At 37.6% G+C, this 18,473-nt stretch overlaps 1 protein-coding gene across 3 annotated transcripts in view; it reads right to left on the bottom strand.

Annotated features, from left to right (window-relative positions):
- LOC140212487 (cadherin-12-like) overlaps positions 1 to 18,473 on the bottom strand; it is a 309,387-nt gene that overhangs the window by 134,647 nt on the left and 156,267 nt on the right. For all 3 annotated transcript variants that reach the window (XM_072283351.1, XM_072283353.1, XM_072283354.1), the window contains 2 exons: positions 17,219 to 17,472; positions 874 to 1,010 (listed from right to left, as the gene is read on the bottom strand). In XM_072283351.1, coding sequence (XP_072139452.1) covers positions 874 to 1,010; positions 17,219 to 17,472 — 391 coding nt within the window. The remainder of the gene's footprint in view (positions 1 to 873; positions 1,011 to 17,218; positions 17,473 to 18,473) is intronic.

The raw sequence follows: 18,473 nt of genomic DNA, 5'->3' as shown, positions 1-18,473 counted from the left end.
ATGAACCTTCCTTTTCATTGTACTTCATTACATCTTAATCCACACATAGTCAGTGCCCAGAAATTATCTCTCTGCCTTCAAAAATTCTGTGCAATACCTCTTAGCTATCCAACTCAGTTTTTCATAAACCTCCAATAAAAAAAAACTCTTGAAATATTTATTCCCTCCAATTTCCTTCACACTCGGTATTCAGTTCATTCCTGTGTACACTACACTGTAACATTCTTTATTGGTTGTGTTTTATACATACAAGTCATAGCTGTAAGGCTATTAACTGTTATGTTTACATGGTGTCAAAGTGTTTGATAAAGATTTGATTAATGCATTCAAAACAACCTTATAAAGTATTACTACCAATCAAATCATAAAAGTTCATTTATCAGTTTCAAATCAAGGTCATCAATAGTTACTGGTCATCCTTCTCCATCCTCATCCTAATCAATTTTGTTCACAACCATAAGCTTTCAGCTATACAGTATCTCTTGAAGTCATTGAGTATCATGTTGGATGACATTTCAGTAGCCCATAATCAATATTTCACTGCAGTGAAGAGGAAAACATGACATATTTGGGATTTCTTTCTAACAGACTGCTCAGTTACACTCCTTCATGGGTGAGTTTACAAGTTATGATTTGCTCCAGTATGACTGAACTTCAAAATAATGTTAGAATTTTGAGATTGAATTGTGCTGATTAGCAGAATCTTCAACTAACGTTTATGAACTCATATTTCATTTTCTATAATGGAGGCTGCTATTCTGAGAATTGTTTTCTGTTGTGGTTGATGCTCAATATTCAAAATACCTTTCTGGAACCTTCACTGCCCATGAAATTGGGTGGCAGTTTCCCCATCATTGTGTATAATGTACTTACTGACTTTTGTTGCTAGGATAGAAATATTATACTGGGAGATATCCTCTCTGTCCAGAATGTCATTGGTAGCAATAGTTCCATCAATCTCATCAATGGTGAAGTATCTCTTCTGGTCACTGCTCTCATCAATTGAGTACCTGGATTGTCAATAAAAACAAGTGTTTCTGCGTAAGTATTTTGTACGCACCAAGGAGTTAAACACAATTTAGGTACATGGTATTGACACAATCAAGTTAAATGCTTGTCTAAATACAAGTGATTCTGCAGATACTGGAAATCTTGAGTAGCACACACAAAATACTGATGGAACTTAGTAAATCCTACAGCATCCAATGAAAGAAATAAACCACTGATATTTTTGGCAGATACCCATCCTTTCTGACCAGTCAAGACAAATCTTGGTCCAAAATATTGGCTGTTTATTCCCTTCCATAGGTGCTGCCTGTCATACTGAGTTCCACTGGCATTTTGTATGTAATGCTTGTCTAATGATTTTTATTCAATTCCGGATGTTGCTTTGGAGAAGAGGGAGTGGGAATTTAGTAAAGGGTGAGGAAATATTTGATTTGTTTATGGATATAGATATTCAAATGTCTTGGTATTTCTAAAGTAGAAATCAATTGATTTTGGACAATTAAACAATCAAGAGATTTTAAAAATTTGGTAAGGAAATGGAAGTGGTACAAAAGATTAACCGTGAACTTATTGAATCATGGAACATGTCATGAGATACTATATTTCCCCCCTTGGTTCCAGTTCTTCAGAGAAGTTGTCCTGTCCAAGACAGGAAGAAGCTTCAGAAGATGGTGAACACAGTCCAGCACATCACACAAACCAATCTTCTGTCCTTGGACTCATTTTACATCACACGCTGTCGGAGCAGTGCTGCCAGGATAATCAAGGACACGACCCACCCAGCCAACACACTTTTCGTCCCTCTTCCCTCTGGGAGAAGGCTCAGGAGCTTGAAGAATCGTACGGCCAGATTTGGGAACAGCTTCTTTCCAACTGTGATAAGACTGCTGAACGGATCCTGACCCAGATCTGGGCCGTACCCTCCAAATATCCGGACCTGCCTCTCGGCTTTTTTGCACTCCCTTACTTTCCCTTTTCTATTTTCTATTTATGATTTATAATTTAAATTTTTAATATTTACTATCGATTTGTACTCCAGGGAGCGCGAAGTGCAGAAACAAATATCGTTGTGATGATTGTATGCTCTAGTATCAATTATTTGCTGACAATAAAGTAAAAAGCATAAGGTTGACTAACCGTGACTCTGGGCTTCCAGTTTCACTTGAATTCTGTGTTTCATTCTTATTCTGACTTCTCTGTCATTGGCCTTTACACTAAGGAAACCAAGGAACAGCATCCCAGCTCCAGCTGAGCATTAGGGTTATTTCTTCCATGTTCCTTTGGTAACTTCATGTAATGATCCTGAACTTAACTATCCTTAATTGTTAATTTGCACAATCGCTCTATTTGTCAATTAATCGTTTTGCCTTCCACGCTCATCTAAGTATAGCTTTGTGTCCCCTCCTCCCTCGTTCCACATCTTATAACTTGTTTTTCTTTTAATCTGAATATTCCCAATTCAGTGGAATGGTCAGTAACCTGTAATTTTCCAAAGATACCACATGGTTCACTGAGAACTTCAGATTTAAGCTTCTGATGTTTTTTTTTTTAATTGTTATAAGAAACCTAAAAAAGTTGACTTGAAGTCTTTTATTGACTGGCTGGACAGTTTTGAGTTGATGATCCTTCTAGGGTCCTGCTCTCATAGATTCAGAGGCTTCTAACCTGATACATCTTTGGGCGGGTAGCAGATGGTAATGATTTGTGCGTGTAGAAGTATTTATTAGTCTGAACTTTGAATAGCTGGGAAAAGCAGCAAATACTGGAGGCATATAGCAGACCAATGTCATCCAAGGATTGTGAAACTGAATTGATATTGCGCATTATGAACACTTCATCAGAACTGGAAAAGTTAAAAAAGAAAGTGTGTTTTAAGTTACAGATACAGGAAGGATGAAGGGAACTGAGATGAAGTCTGTGATAGGATGGCAACCAAGGTTATTCAAGTAATTATTTTTTCAAAAATTGGCAATTAGCAACAGAGGTGAAAACATGTAATACATTCAAACAAAGTACAACTGTTGTTTGGCCCTTACAGGAAATGGGATGTAGTGGTTAGACTTATAATAAAGAATGGTAGCTAAATAATCCCGTGAAATCAAGATAGAAATATAATGGAAAATGAGTCCAGGGTGGAAACTGGCAACAGAGTAATAACATTTTCAATTACTAGACAAGTGTACAACAAAAATAAAACATGCAGCCCTGAGTGCTCTGTACCAAATTTAACAAATTCCTCTATTTGCTCTGTTGCTCTGATTCCTATGGCAACTATTCACTGTTCTCTTCATCCTTTCCCAAATGGTCAACCTGCATTCTCGATGTTCACAGTTTGTCCTTGGATTGAAAACTGAATGTTGTTTCTCCCCCCACTGATATGGCTTAGCCTGTTAAGGGCTTCCAGCATCTTCCATTTTTGTTTCAAATTTCCAGCATCTGCAGTTTTTATTGCTCTAATTGATTTCAGAGATGCAGCACTACCATGAAATCATGGAATGAGAAGAACCTGCCTTTAATTAACTCATTTATTGGATTGCTATGGATGATTCTGTTGCTTTGAGTCATGAAAAGTAATTTAACATGTACACAACATCTTCCCTTCCAGTGTTGCAAATCAGAAATCCAGGGTTACTTTCTAATAATTCTCCAAACATTTCTGTTAACATTCAAAAAGTTCTGGGCAGCATATATCTGCATAACAATTCAGTTTTGATAGCAATGTTCTTCACTAGCTTTGTTAAAATATGAAAGTATACCTACAATATATATTTCAGATCAAACCTGTAGAAAGGTGTTGCTTATAATTTTATAGAAAATAAGTTTTCAAAAAATTAATATCACAGGATTCAAGTTAGACTTTCCAATTACACACTTGCTTGTAATGATCTTAGGTAGATGCCTAGTCATTGTGAATTATGCACCCTATGGCAGGACAGTGCAACATAGGAGCTATTTAACATAGGAATTATATAGCTACAATGCAGATGGTTGAAACTCACAATCATATTCATTGTTACCTTTTAATGTTGTGTAATTCTAAGACAAGTTGACAGCTATCAACAATAAGGATAACAACATAAGTTGGTAACTGGTTAGGTGATGATTGTGGATTGAATGATTATCCAAACAATTTAATTTTATCAATTAGAGCTAATCTAGGCAATATCTTAATCATCAGTACTTCTTTGTATGTTTTAAGTTCCAACTCGATCATTATTCAACCATACCTGAATATAACCAAACAAAGCAGCATTCCTCTGAGGCCAAGGTGCAAAATGCATTACCCACAGCATACAGCACACAGCACACAGCACATAGCACATAGCACAAATATGGTTCCAATTCCAGAAAATTATGCAGTCACAAAGAGAAAACAAATATTAAAGTCCAAGTCCCCGTGTTGTCCTGGTCTAGCTTGTTCTACTGCGGAGCAAACAGCAGAGAGCAGCACCAAACGATCACCAGAGACCAGCACTGATAGAATGGTTCAACCCCCCACCCAGTACGAAATCCAGTGGGACACAATCAGCTATGGCGTCTCCATCACTGGTGGCTGCAACATGCAACTCTGAGGCACAAGGGGCTTGTCTGTGCAACATTCAAGCTGCCTTACCATCGGCCTTGCCAATGAGCCGGTGAAGCAGATTTGCAGGACTCTGCATTGTCATCGTCCAAAAAGTCTTACAATCACAACAAAAATGTCCAAGACAATCATTCACAACTTTTTATGGACTGCACACTGGTACACAACAGAATCAGAATCAAGTTTATTATCACCGGCACGGTCGTGAAATTTGTTAACTTAGTAGCAGCAGTTCAATGCCACACATAATATAGAAGATAAATTAAGTGAATCAATTACAGTATATGTATATTGAATAGATTGAAAATCGAGCAAAAACAGAAATAATATATACGTAGAAAGTGAGGTAGTGTTCGTGGGTTCACTGTCCATTTAGGAATCAGATGGCAGAGGGGAAGAAGCTGTTCCTGAATCACTGAATGTTGCCTTCAGGCTTCAGCATCCCCTACCTGATTGTAACTATGAAAAAAAGGCTTGCCCTGGGTGCTGGGGGTCCTTACTAATGTACGCTGCCTTTCTGAGACACTACTCCTTGAAGATGTCCTGGGTACTTTGTACGTTAGTACCCAAGATGAAGCTGACTAATTTTATGTCCCTCTGCAGCTTCTTTCGGTCCTGAGTCCAGGTGACAACACAACAACAGTATGCAGTAAGTCCAGCTCCATCACTATTGAGGAACTCGCTGATGGGACAGTCCCACAGTACTTGGTGTTTTTATTGTCCAGCAGTGAATTGAGATTATAAAAGGGAATGAACAAATACACCTTTGATTAGACCTAGAGTGGCAGCTGCATCCAAGTGTGCTGCCAATTTACCAATCAAATATCTATCATGTTTTCTGATTTTAACTATCATATATAACTCAAAGTCAAAGCCTATTTCAGGTTCTGTGCAACTGCACAAACAGTTTGCCAGCTATCTATTGCACTAGAGACAGCATTTGATATCTCAGGAGGAAGAGGTAACATCTCAGTGATACTGAAAAGACTGGATAGAGTTCTGCTCCTAGATCTTATGGTTTTATGATTACTTTCAGGTAGAATGGGATCCAAGTCCACTGAGGAAAAACATGTTTCACCTGGTATGCTTGGACACCTTCTATCGAAGAAGTACCTTCTTTTTACCTGCAAATCCATTGCATTATTTTTTGATGATTCATTTATTAAAGGCTTTGAATTTCCTTTGACCTTACTTTCCACCAGAGTATTAAAATCAAATGAGAATTACACATTTTTGGACCAGTACCAAAAAAAACAAAATAATATTAATATTCATCGCTTTGGTAAATTTATACTATTGTATAAAATCAGAAAGCAAAATAGTAATTTTTAAATGATATGCAAGTATCCTAGTGTTTTATATACGAGACTATCCATTATTTTATATGCACATTTTGCACTATAGAAAGAATATGAAGGTTTTGGAGAAGGCGCAGAAGATGGTCACTAGGACGTTGCCTAAGTTTAAATGCACAACTATCATGTGAGGTTTGACAAACTTGGCTTATATTCTCTGGAGCATAGGAGGCAGAATGCCAACAAAATACAATTATATAAAATTATGAGAGGCATAGCTTTCATCCCCCATGGTGGAAGTATCAAATACTCAAAGGCATAGATTTAAGAAGCACTCGCAGGGGAACTAGTGGAAACATATGATTGCAAAGTTTGATGCGGGATTTCAACCCAAAACATTGATAATTTCTTGCTTCACTCAGCCGGGGCTTGACCCACTGAAGAGGCAGTGAAAGGAGGGGTATGGACCCTGTGCAGGTAGATGGGTTAGTTCATTAGCATTGTGGTCAGCGCAGACATGCTGAGCCATAGGTCTATGCAACACTGTTTTAATTTCTCACAACCGTGACTTGTTGCATCTTTCATTAAGTTTAATGCATATTTCCTGCCTGTGTTGACATCTATATAGTTCAATGTTGTTCATTTCTTTTAGGACTCTGGTGCTCTGCAATTTTTGTTGGAGCTTCAGCTAGAAATGAGTTAGTTACTTCAGTGCTGAATGAGCAGAAGGCAACGGAACTATTATGTCTTCCAGCATATATCCTATGAAAAAAGAAATCAGTATAATTACCCTTTTGTTCTTTTCTAATTAAATAATCCTTGGGGTAAAGCAATAACCATTTGTAAGATGTTGAAAAAGCTGAATAGTCATTATTAATTTGAAGATTCTGACCAGTTCCTGCCTGAACAGTGGAATCAACATTGCACATGAATTGTCTTTGTTCTGTTGATATTGTGTATCCATTGGCCAATGTTCTTTAAAGCTGATGACTACTGGCATTTTATGTTTATGTTTGCTCAACCCATCTGCCTAAATCCCAAGTGTCTTGATAGGGTTAGGGCTTAAATAACTATTACAAATGCTGCCACCCGATTAGCTTTTCCTGATGTTTCACTATTTCAAAAAAAAAAATTCAGATTTAGTAAATGATAACAATTAATTGCCAGCAATATTAGCATCAGTATTAAACAAGGGAATGGTAATGTATTGTATAGTTGAATCCTCCACAGTGACCACACTGATAAAAGTTTACAGAGAAGGATCACATTTAATATCTTTCCATATAAGCCAGGGGAAGAAGATAAACCAGTAAGTGAAAGACTATTAGCACCTGTGAACAGGATCTTGGAAAGTATAGAGGATAATTTGTTGAGTATTTGGGGTAGGAGGCGAATGGTTGTTTGATGCTGCTGGTATGTAAGAGAAAGAGAAGGGAATTGCTGATCTTGCTCTGTGTGAGAGGAGAAGACTTGAGAGCAGAAGCGCAGGATGAAGAGAAAAAGGAATAGACACCATTGACAAAGGTAAGGGAAAATGAAGATTTCTGATATAGAAGATCACAATACAGGGAACAGATTGGATGAAAAAGTAGGCAACGTAGCTGTGGGAGTCCTTTGGCTTGCAATGAATTTTAGTCATTAGGAAATCTGCTCTCATGAATTATTTAATATCAGTGGTGGGAAAGTTACTAGAAGGGATTTTGAGGGACAGAATCTGTCTGTATGTGGAAAGGGAATGTTGATTCATGATTGTTACTGTACAGTAGCATAGCAGTTAATGACACTATTATAGCATCAGTGACCTGGATTCAATTCCAATTGCTAAGTGTAAGGAGTTTGCAAATTCTCCCTGTGAATGAATGGCCTTCCTCAAGGTACTCTGGTGTCCTCCCATATTCCAAAGATGTGCAAGTTAGTAGGTTAATTGGTTACATGGGTGAAATTGGATAGCATGAGCTTGTTCAGCCAGAAAGACCTGTTATTGTGCTGTATCTCTGAATAAAATCAATCAATTAATCAATCAGCATAGGTTTGCAAATCTTGCAAATTTGACTTTTTTTTGAAGAAGTGGCTGGAAGGATTGACAAGGGTAGGGTGGTAGATGTTGTCCACATGGGCTTTAGCCTAGCCTTTGACAAAGTCCCATATGATAGGCTACTCCATAAGGTTAGATCTCACAGAATCCAGATGAACTATCAAACCGGATATAAAGTTGGCTTGGTGGTAAGAGTCAGAGGCTCAGATCGGAGGATTGCTTTTCAGGTTAGAGATTTAGGATTAGTAATGTGCTGTAGGGACTACCGCTGGGTCCCCTCTGGATTGTTGTGCATAAAAATGATTTGGATATGGATGTAGGTAGCATGAATAGTAAGTTTGTGGGTGACACCAAAACAGGAGGAGTAGTGTACACTGAAAAAGCTTGTCTAAGATTACAACAGGAGCCAGGTGAACCAGGAAAGTGGCAAAGGAATGGGAGATTCAATTTAACTTACTCGATTCCAAAGCAGGGCAGGTCCTTGGGAAGGTTTGTAGAACAGAGAGACCCCAGAGTGGAAATCCATAGTTCTCTGAAAGTGGTAACACACTTAGACAGGATGGTAAGGCATGCATAAGGGATGCTATAGGAAGGATGTGATTAAACTAGAGAAAGTGCAGAAAAAATTCATAACCATGTTTATGGATCTAGAGATCTTGAGTTACAAGGAGTGACTAGATAGGCCAAGACTATTTGCACTGAAGATATTTCCTTAGGGATGATACTTATCAAAATATATGAAACAATATGAACATAGTTAAAGTGGGTTTAAGATGAAAAAGAAAAGGTTGAAGAAGTTACTTGAGTGTCGTGCACATGTGGAAAGTTCCCAGAAGAAGTAGCAGACATAGATGTGTCCTGGGTCCAGAATGTAAGTGAAATTATAAAGAAAGCATGATGGTGCCTCTACTCTTTCCTTTTTTTTTAATTTCAGATGTTCTGCATCTGCAGATTTTTAAAAAATTTATTTTCATTAGTAGGTAATATACACATGGAAATCTATTTATTCATTTAGAGATATAGTGTGAAACAAGCTCTTCGTCCAAAGAGCTGAGCAACTCACTAATAACTGGAGCACCCAGAGGAAACCCAGGCGATCATGAGGAGATTCCTTACCCGAAATGAATTTCAAACTCCGGACACCCTGAACTGTAATAGTGTCACATTAACCACTATGCTGCTGTGGCATCCCAAACATATTGGTATCTTAATTTAATTTAATTTAGAGGTACAGCATGGTAACAGACCATTCTGGCCCAACGAGCCTGGATGACCCAATTACACCCCATGTGGCCAATTAACCAACTAACCAGTATATCTTTGGACTCTGAGTGCAAACCGGAGTACCCAAAGGAATCACATGCAAGCACAGGAAGAATGTACAATCTTCTTACAGACAGTGGCAGGAACTGAACCTCAATCACTGACGCCGTAAGGTGATGAACTAACAGCTAAGCTACCGTACCGCTTGGTGAAGAGTCTTGACCTGGAATATTGACTCTCCATTTCCCTCCACAGATGCAGCACTGCCTGCTAAATTCCTCTAGCAGTCTGCTAGTTGTTTCGGAATTTACGAAGTCTTGTGTCTCCAAAAACCAGATGGACATACTGGGCATTACACCATGCTAGTATTAACTATATTAGTGCTTTACATGATATCAGTTCAAGAAGTAGATTTCTTCTTTTCTAATTCACTGTAGCCATGGAATATACATAGCATGATCTCTGAAGTCCATTTTGACCATTTTGCTATGTTGGCTAATATAGACGCTTGAGTCATAAATGATGATAGCTGTGAACTTGTAGTGATTTCTGATATATTAAGGAAAATATAAATGAATTTTAAAGTATTCTTTACCTAAATAAAATTCAAAATGTTCAGGAAAAATTACACACATTAAACCTTGGCCAGTTTCCCATTAAAATATATTATAATGGATAGATTGTGCGATTAATGTCACTACACGTCCCAAAATGATCATCGTCAATTAATCCATTATCATTTGAACAATTTGAGACCAAGTGAGGGGAAAAATATATGTTAACAGTGAAGACAATGAGATGGCAAAAAAGACAGTATTTGAATGTAAATCTAATTGTTGGCAAATTATGATTAGAAATCACAGTGAGTTTAATCAGAAGCTGCATTTGGAGATTACAACAGAGTGGCAAAATGCACAGAAGAAGAAATTGCATATGACCTGTTTAAACAGAGATCAAAGGCTAAAAGATCTTCTCAACTTGATGCTTTGTAATGTTCTTATCCCAAATTAATTTAATTTCACATTTTATACCAAACCTACTCTAAAGTAACTTTACACTTTGAATAACTAACATCAGGATCAGAATCAGAATCAAGTTTAATACCATCGGCATATGCTGAGAAATTTGTTAACTTAGTAGCAGCAGTATAATGCCATACATAATAAAGTAGAAAATCAATCAATCAAGTTAATGTGTTTATATATGTGTGTGTGTGTGTGTGTGTGTGTGTGTGTGTATTTTAAATAGTTGAAAAATAATGCAAAAACTGATTTAATAAAAGAAGTGAGTTAGTGTCCATTAGTTTAATGTCTATTTAGAAATTGGATGTGATGTGAGAGGGGAAGAAGCTATTCCTGAATCACTAAGTTTGTGCCTTCAGTCTTCTGTACCTCTTCCCTGACAGTATCAATGAGAAGAGGGCCTGTCCTGGGTCAGGGTAGGGTCCTTAATAATGAACGCCAACTTTCTGAGGCACTGCTGCTTGAAGATGTCTTGGATACTAGGGAGGTTAGTACCCAAGATGGAACTGACTAATTTTACAACTTTCTGTAGCCCTCCCTCCATACCAAACAGTGATGCAGCCTGTCAGAAGGCTCTCCTGTAGAAGTTTTAGTGTTTTAGGTGACAAACCAAATCACCTCAAACTCCAAATGAAATATAGTGGTAGTCTTACCTCTTTATAGTTGCATTCATATGTTGGGACCAGGTTAGATCCTCAGAGATCTTGACACACAGGAACTTAAAATTGCTCATTCTCTTTACTCCTGATCCTTCTATGACATACTTTTAAGATCTTTCAGACTAATTACCAAGTAGCCTAAGGATTAACAGTATGATTCTATCAGGACCCAAGTTGTTCCAAGATGGAGATTACATTTAAAATGTAATTTTAATTTGTAAATCCTTGTTGTCCAGAAAATGACTGCATAAACTTATCTACTTTAACAATTGTAACTATGATTCAAAAAATAATTTGGTGCTTGAATATACTTCGGGATCTTTTCAAGATTTGAAGAAACATTGTATAATTGCAACTTCTTACTTCCAAGTAATGTTCTAAATCAAATGTATGCAAAAATCAAAACCATTGTACTGAGGGATTTGTTGGGAGCGTGCATTGGAGAGAAGCAGGGTGAAAACTCTCTTTCTAATAAGGCAAGTGTGTGGTCCCTCAAGTGAACATTAATGGTACCATAGCACCTTTAAGAAAATCCGTGGAGTTATCCCTGACATCTTGGTTTATATTTGTTCCTCATGCAATATCTCTGCAATGGTGGCCATGACTATTCTCATGTTTCCTGGATTTACTGAGCCTGAAGAAGGGTCTTGGCTTAAAATATCAACTGGTTGTTCTTTTCCATCGATGCTGTGTGATCTGCTGAGCTCCTCCAGCATATTGTGTGCATTGCTTTGGATTACTGGCATCTGCAGAATTTCCCGTGTTTATGATTTATGGGATCATGCTATGTACACATTGTTACATTTCCCATAGTATGAAGGAGCAGAGGTACTATATAAATTCAAAGGAACATTATTACAACTTTCTTTTATCAACTATATTTCCCATCCATAGCTGTATTGTATTAAAACTTGTCTGTACTGTCAAGATTAATAATAAAAACACATTTATTAGGGATGGATTTATCCATCTGCGGACAATGTCTTGTTATTGACAAAGAAAGTGAAAATCACCAAGAACAAATGGATTTCATCTCAGCATTTTGTTCAGCCAAACATTATTTTAAAAATAATATTCACCACTTCTTCCCCTGTTTTCTCTCCTAGCAGTGATGTGTTGTTTGTATCTATTCCAGGGCACTAGGAGACCTCACAATCATACTGCTAATAGCTTTTATCTATTTGTGACCCTTGGGAATGCATGTACTGTACATCATGAGATTGCTGAAGAACTGTCCTTATTCTATCAAAATACCTGAAATTGTATTTTTTTTAATACCAACATTCAAACCTATTCTAAAACCAGATCACAATAAGACGTAGGAGCAGAATTATCCTATTTGGCAAGTCAAGTCTGCTCCACCATTCGATCATAGCTGATTTATTTTCACTCTCAAACCCATCCTCCTGCATTCTCCCCATAATCTTTAACACCATTATTAATTAAGTACCAATCATTCCCCGCTTTAAATATTCCCAATGAATTGGCCTCCACAGCCAACTGAGGCCACTCTGGCTAAAGAAATTCCTCCTCATCATTCCTGTTCTATAGGGACATCCTTCTATTCTGAGGCTGTACCTGCTGGTCCTAAACTTTACCAGGAATGGAAAACATCTTCTGTACGTCCACTCTATCTGAACCCTTTCAATACTTGGTAGGTTTTTAATGAGACCCCTCCCCCCCATTATTCTTCTGAACTCCACTGAGTACTGGCCCCGAGCCATCAAATACAACTCAACTTTAACCTTTCATTCCCTACCATCCAGGCCATCCTCTTTCTCACTGTTGCCATCAGGAAGGAGGTATAGGAGTCTCAATCACACACCGCCCGGTTCAGGAACAGGTATAACCCCTCAACCAACAGGCTTTTGAACCAGAATGGAAAACCTCACTCATCCCAACACTGAACTGATTCCACAACCTATGAACTCACGTTCAAGTACTCTACAACTCATGTTTTTAATATTTTTTATTTATTATTATTATTATGTTTTTTCTACTTTGTATTTGCACAAATTGTTATCTCTTCCACATTGGTTGTTTGTCCATCTTTTTTGTGTGCAGTTCTTCATTGATTCTAATGTGTTTCTTTGTATTTCCTGTGAACGCCCATGAGAAGATGAATCTCAAGGTAGTATGTTGTAACATATACAGTATGGTCTTTGATAATAATTTACTTTGAACTGTGGCGTGACCAATTCCTCAGCATTACATACATCCTTGCTCTTATATTCTAGTCTTCTAGAAATAAAAGACTGGAAGGCACTTGCCTTCCTCACTGCCGACTTATCCTCCAATTTAACCTTTTTAGAATTCTGCGCTGGGATTCCTAGTCCCTTTGCAGTTCTGGTTTTGTTATTTTCTCCCCATTTGGAAAATAGTCTACACTTCTATGCCTTCTACCAAACTACATGACTATACATTTTCCTGCAATGTATTCTATCTGCAACTTGTTTGCCCATTCTCCCAATCTGTCCAAGCCCTTTTGAATACTCCCTGCTTTATCAACTCTACATACCTTTCCACCTATCTTTGTATTGTCCATAAAACTTGGTCACAAAACCATCAATTCTGTCATCCAGATTATTAACATATGATATGAAAAGTAATGGACCTAACACCAACACATGTGGAACACCATTAGTCATTCCCATTCTTTATCTCCTGCTGATCAGCCAGTCTCCTGTGTTAGTATCTTCCCTGTAATATCATGAGTCTTCTATTGTTTATCAACCTCATATTGGGCACCCTGTACAAGTCCTTCTGAAAGTCCAAATGAATAACATTCACTGATTTTCCTTGTCTATCCTGCCTGTTATTTCCTCAAGAAATTCAACAGGTTTGTCAGGCAAGACTTCCACTTGAGGAAACCATGCCTATTTTATCAATTGCTTCAAGTACCTCAAAATCTCATCCTTAATAATTGACCTCTAGACCCCTCAATCAGCCATGGTATGTTGCAGACTCTTAATTATAAATTCATTTTTTTTGTAAAATCAAGGAAAAAAGCTGTGTTTGCATCTCTGTTATTGCTCTTAAAACTCCGTAATGATCTGTCCCACAACTATACTTACTTTATACTTTATTGTCGCCAAACAATTGATACTAGAACATACAATCATCACAGCGATATTTGATTCTGCACTTCCCGCTCCCTGGATTACAAATATTAAATATTAAAAATATTCAAAACAGTAAAAATTTGTAAATATAAAAATTTAAATTATAAATCATAAATAGAAAAATGTAAAGTAAGGTAGTGCAAAAAAACCAAGAGGCAAGTCCGGATACTTGGAGGGTATGGCCCAGATCCGGGTCAGGATCCATTCAGCAGTCTGATCACAGGTGGAAAGAAGCTGTTCCCAAATCTGGCCGAATGAGTCTTCAAGCTCCTGAGCCTTCTCCCGGAGGGAAGAGGGCCAAAAAGTGTGTTGTCTGGGTGGGTTGTGTCCTTGATTATCCTGGCAGCACTGCCCCGACAGCGTGCGGTGTAAAGTGAGTCCAAGGATGGAAGATTGGTTTGTGTGATGTGCTGCGCCATGTTCACGATCTTCTGCAGCTTCTTTCGGTCTTGGACAGGACAACTTCCATACCAGGTTGTGATGCATCCTAGAAGAATGCTTTCTACGGTGCATCTATAAAAATTAGTGAGGGTTTTAGGGGACAGGCCAAATTTCTTTAGTTTTCTCAGGAAGTAAAGGTGCTGGTGGGCCTTCCTGGCAGTGAACTCTGCTTGTGCCTTTTCTGTCCAATCAACAAATGTTCAATGGACCAGAGAGTGGACAATGAGCCACTGTATGGCCATTGCAGGAGTGGACGGAGGCGATTCGATGTGACAAAACTGAGGTGATGAAGACTCCAAAGTGAGAAAAGACACGAGGTTTAATCAATTTAAGTGCCAGATCAAACCAAAGTGCCAGGGCTAGGGTCCAAGCACATATCGAAGCAGCCGGGACTGGGCCTGAGAATAAGGAACAACCTGAAGTTTGGACAACTTAAGCACTAGGCCAAGTTGTAAAGGTCAGGGCGGCAGGACTGGAGGACTGTTCAGCTTGCTGCTTGCTGAGATTTACTCGTCCCTGTGCTGAACTGAGTTTGTGGCCTGCAACAAAAGGGCTCACCAATCAGTTGCAGCAAGGCCTGGTTGTGTCTGTGACTCATTTCTGTGAACCTCAGTTCTAAATGCTATTTGCTTACTTTTATTATTTGCATGATTTTGTTTTGTGGCTGTCTGTAAGGAGGCAAATCTCAAGGTTGTACAAAGTATACATACTTTGATAATAAATGTACCTTAAACTCTGAAATGTAACAACAAATGCAAGGATACCTACTGAATACTCGGTGAATTGAAAAACAGTTCTCATTAGTTCTAATACTACCATGATTTTTTACCAATGCTCATCTAAATCACCAGATTACAGTGGCCTTAGAGGTTATCTTGAATTTGTATGAAAGAATTCTTGAAATATTATTTATTTCAGGCACTTAGACACACTTGCTTTCATTCCAAGTTCTGCCCATATTTAGATTATGCTCCATTTTCACTACCCTTTATCATTCCACTATAGGATATTGGTTTTACAGATGACAGAACATATTGAATCAGATTAAATGTTGGGAGGATTCAAGGGAAGTGATTAATTTTTCACTTTGAACTACAGTTTCCTGTGGCAAATTGGTAAATTGATTTATTATTATCAAAAATAATTGTTTTGCATGCCATCCATACAGATCATTTCATTATAACACTGCATTGAGGTAGTACATGGTAAAAGACTAGCAGGATGTAGAATAAAATGTTAGAGTTACAGAGAAGGTGTGGTGCAGGCAATTTCTCTGCAACTCAGTCCATGATGAAGTAAATTGTGAGGTTAAGAGTCTATCTTATCATACTAGTGGACCACTCAGTTGTCTAACAACAGTGGGGTAGAAGCTGTATTTGATCCTGGTGGTACATTCTTTCAGGATTTTGAATTGTTGCTTTATAGGAGGAGGGAGAAGATGTTTGGGGTATGTTTGGGATCATGTCAGCTGCTTTACCGAGGTAGCAAGAAGCGTAGAAAATCCCTGCCCATCCAACTGAGATCAAGTTCACAGCTAAACCAGACTTTGAAATGCTTTGTTGCCTGATTCAACTTATGTATCCGAATGTTTTTCCATTATTGAAGCAAATGGAAGCGGCCATAACCTGTTAGGAATTCCTTGAATTTGGGAAGGTATGTGAGCAATTTAATTAAATAGAATGGTCTTCTTATAACTTTAAAAATTATGCTGCTGAGAATAATTTGGTGCATACCTTTCAGAATGATACAATTTATCCTACAAAAGAGAAGCATGCAGAAAGTTTCCATTCTTAATCTCAAGCATCACCAGGGCTTTCTCTTTTTTATTCTATTTAGAGTTCCGGGCATAGCCCAGTGAGATAATCATGTTCTTTCTTCTCTGGTCATAGAATCATTGCATTTCAACTACGTCAACAGAAGCAAATGTGCTATTAGCTGGTAAGACTCAGTGCTCATATAATTTCCTGACTTTCCCCCTCAGATTCACTATCTCTTATTCCTCATTTCCAAACACTCCTAGAAATATACCTCCTTAATTAAGATTTTGAACTTCTGCCTAAATATCTCTGTGTGTGGCTCAGAATCAAATGTTATTAGTAATATTCCTGCATATCACATTAAGATGTTTTGCTACATCTACAATGTATATAATTAAAATTAATAATTAAAATTGTCATAAAGTCTCAATGTGGCTCTCCTCAAGCATTTTATGAACTTTGTTAAATACGCATCTTACAGTTGTTAGTACCAAAAATCATCCTTGAGAAAGAGGTTTATCAGCTCCAAAGCTCAATAATTAGATATTCCATTAATGGATATAGCTAGTATGTCTTTTGCGACCTAACTGCTGTACCCACATCATTCTTGAAGTACAGGGAGGGAACGTCGACTCATCAGACCATGAGAGGCATGTGTCGGGCATTTTCATGCCTTACAAGGTGCAGATTGGAAGTCTGTGTGGGGCGCCACTCCTTGCACAGACACTAGAGCAATGTGTGGTTAAGTGCCTTGCTCAAGGACACAAACACGCTGCCACAGCTGAGGCTCGAATTAGTGACCTTCAGATCACTAGACGAATGCCCTAACCACTTGGCCACGTGCCCAACACAATATTGAAGCACATTAAAAGTAAAATTTTCAATCCAGCACTACTGGAAAGAGATTTGAGTTTCTACAGAATTACTCTGCAACAGCATTTCAAATGGACTTAATTTGTTGGAGAAATTTTGTGATGTGAAGAGAGAGATATATATATGAGTTTCATATTCCAGTGAGATACTTTCAGCCTACCTGACTGGGCTGTTGCTAACATCAGAATCTTGTGCTGTTACTGCTCCAATAATACTGCCCACATTGGTATCTTCATAAACATCCATTACGTAGGAGGACCTGCTGAAAACGGGAGGTTCATCCACATCAAGAATGGTGACCTTGATGGTAGCTGTGTCTTTGAAAGGACCCATTGACAGGAAGCGATTATCTGGATGAGGATCTACGGCATCTACTTTGAAGACGTATGATTTCTTATTTTCATAGTCCAGTGGCTTTGGAAAAGAATGCATAAATATCAATTAAACTATAAGCTATAAAGGAACGGTATTAAGATTGATGGACAATTGCTGGAGCTATCAATAGAAATCAGATCAAATAAAAACATCACAATGTTTGGAACGATTAAGATCATTTAATGGGCCTTGGTTTTTTTTCTGAAATAAGTACATTATATTTAGAACAACATGAAATAAATTAACCACAATAAATGGGATTGACCTGGTGATTGATGGATAAACTTACAAATACTAGTAATTACTAAGATATAGTAAATTCACATTTTCCTCTTTGAGCCAAAACCCCTACATGCAATTAAAGAATTCTTGGGATCAACTTCAGAAAAGAAATATCAGTTTGAAAGATTTTCTTTTTAATTTAATGGGTTACTATTTTCACTGGAAGCATTTCTCTTGAAATGGATTTGTGTGGATCTCAATTTTCTAATTTGCACCATGAACATAAACCATTAATAAAAACTGTTCTGATTTTAACTGCATTTCTTTTCTTAATATTTCCAGAACCTGAACACAAGCTGGAGAGCCCCACTTGCAATCATTACCTTCAATCAACACCAAGGGAGAGTGGAAATCCAATGAGGTGAGAAAGCCATTAAAACAGTAATAACAAAACACAATAAAATGGAAAATAAAAATAAACATACGCTACAAAGTATATAAAAAATAGACATTTTAATAAAAATATAAAGCTGTAATAGGGAAGATGATCCATTTAAGAAAGATGTAACTGAGACCATGTCGGAAAGGATATGAATGGAAGACAGTGAATGGATAAACTACATCACTCATTATAGAAGGGGAAAAGGGAACATTATCAGGGCAAAATAGAAATCAAGGAATGTACTTAATGAATTTAGGACAAATTTAAAATAAAAGATAAAGAATAAGTGTCTGGAGACAGGCAAACCTTCAGGACCTGTTTGTTTCAAATTAAAGTGGGCAAACATCTTAGATTTAGGTGATGTGAGAAAACAAAA

Source organism: Mobula birostris, chromosome 19 (genome assembly GCF_030028105.1).
Source record: "Mobula birostris isolate sMobBir1 chromosome 19, sMobBir1.hap1, whole genome shotgun sequence".
Taxonomy (NCBI): Eukaryota; Metazoa; Chordata; class Chondrichthyes; order Myliobatiformes; family Myliobatidae; genus Mobula; species Mobula birostris.
The sequence above is the reverse complement of the archived record's forward strand: the minus strand, read 5'-3'. Positions and strand labels throughout refer to the sequence as shown.